The sequence below is a fragment of the Morone saxatilis genome, unplaced genomic scaffold, assembly GCF_004916995.1.
Source record: "Morone saxatilis isolate NCDOM2014 unplaced genomic scaffold, NCSU_SB_2.0 Contig1, whole genome shotgun sequence".
NCBI lineage: Eukaryota > Metazoa > Chordata > Actinopteri > Moronidae > Morone > Morone saxatilis.
The window spans coordinates 13,955,354-13,957,115 of NW_023339651.1; the positions used below are offsets into that span (position 1 = coordinate 13,955,354).

Sequence of the window (1,762 nt, forward strand, 5' to 3'; positions counted from 1 at the left end):
TCTCGTCTCCTCTCCTCTCCTCTCCTCCCCACCCCTGGGAGCAGAGATGCTGAGAGCCAAACCTTCCCTCTGTGGGAATATAGGATTCACCTGCCTCAGACACCAGCTGCTATCAGAGTGTGTGTGCAGTGTGTGTGCTGACTGCCTGTGGTGTGAGAGAGCGTGCATACAATGAAGGAATGACAGAGAGAGGGAGAGAAAGAGAGGGAAAGAGAGAGAGGTAGGGAGGAGTAGTGTTCAATAGAGGTTAGTGTTTATCGATCGAGCCCTGAAGCTCCGGTCAACGGACAGACTCCCCCGAGACTGCTTCATCTTTCCCTCTGTCTCTTTCCCTTCCCCCTCAACAGCTCCCCCCTCCCCTTGTCTCTCGTCTACTCTCCTTCACACCAGATAATTCTTATCCTTTCATGTGGTGAGTTTCATATTCGCACGGCCGCTGAATATTTCTGTGTTTGCCGTCAAACTGCGCAGACGGTCGGCAGAGCCTGTCTCTTACCTCATCAAAGTTATGAGATGGAGAAGAAGAGTGGGAAGAGAGTTAGACAATGAATGGACCCGGCAGAGAGGGAGGTGAAACTAGAAAAGAGGAGAGCAAAGAGGCAGCATTACAGAGAAAATCATCCTTGAAAGGAAAGAATTGTGTGATCAGATTGATTCTGTGATCTGTTTTTATATATGATGAATTCTCATTTAAGTGTTTCTCTGCTGTGTTTTTATGTTTTCCAGGGCCGGGCTGAATTTACTGGAGGAAAAAGCCAGGAAGAAAATGTCCAATCACGGCTTCAACAGCCTGAGCGCTGCACAGGTCGGCCCCTCTGCAGTCTCTTCTGGTTCATCCATACACACTGATAACTACTTCCTGCTGCTAATGTTTTTTTGTTTCTTTGCCTGGATATTTCAATTAGCGGAAATAAATTAATCAATAATTAGCTGTTCCGCTCCCTGTTTACAGATGAAAGCTCGCTGTAAGCACAGAGGTCAGTCCAGCGCCCTGAGCTCGAGGCTGGCCAGGCGTGTAACCCAGCTGAAGCAGAAGGCTGCGGCCCAGCGTGGCGCACCAACAGGCATGCTGCACTGCAGAGGGACCCCTGGTGAGGAAGGCGCTTCGAAGAATCACTGCAGACAAGGAAGAAAAGGTGGGTGCAGAGGGAGAATATATGCACACACTTGATGTCGATTAAGCAGCACCCTAAAACTAAACTAAATCAACTCCCACACTGCTGTTGATCCATCAGACCTGCAGCAGGACTGGACAGCTGGTCAGACCATTCAGAGGAAAAGGGGTCGAAAACCCAAAGCGCTGATAAGCATCAACCTGAATAGAGCTCACCACAAGGACAGCCGGGCTTCTGAGAAACAGGAAGTTAGAGAAGAGAAGAGTGACAGCGAGAGCTCAGAGCGTGGTGAGTTACAGCGCGGGTCACATGTAAGGATTTTTGCAGTATGTAATCCTCCAGCCAATCAGCCTAACAAGGATCTTGCAGATGATGATTTGGCCATAAAGAATAAAATTGTAAAATGCCATCAAATCAATTGTATGGCCTTCTACTTAACCTGTTTTGTGTAAAAGAAATATTAAAGTGGACCACGAGTGCTGGTAAAAGATGTGTAATGCAGCTACAATGCCCCTATGTGCTTTGATAGCTAGAGTTAATAGGCTCTTACACATATGAGTCAAGCTGATTTGGCTGATGGCTCAAAGAACATCAACCAGACATTGTGAGATTTCGCTATGAGAGTATGTCTGTGTGCGTGTGTGTGT

General features: G+C 47.6%; 1 protein-coding gene across 1 annotated transcript in view; it reads left to right on the top strand.

Annotated features, from left to right (window-relative positions):
- The window catches only part of bahcc1b (BAH domain and coiled-coil containing 1b), a 46,196-nt gene that overhangs the window by 32,561 nt on the left and 11,873 nt on the right, over positions 1-1,762 (top strand). The window contains 3 exon segments of the mRNA XM_035669901.1: positions 727-805; positions 953-1,136; positions 1,236-1,403. Coding sequence (XP_035525794.1) covers positions 727-805; positions 953-1,136; positions 1,236-1,403 — 431 coding nt within the window.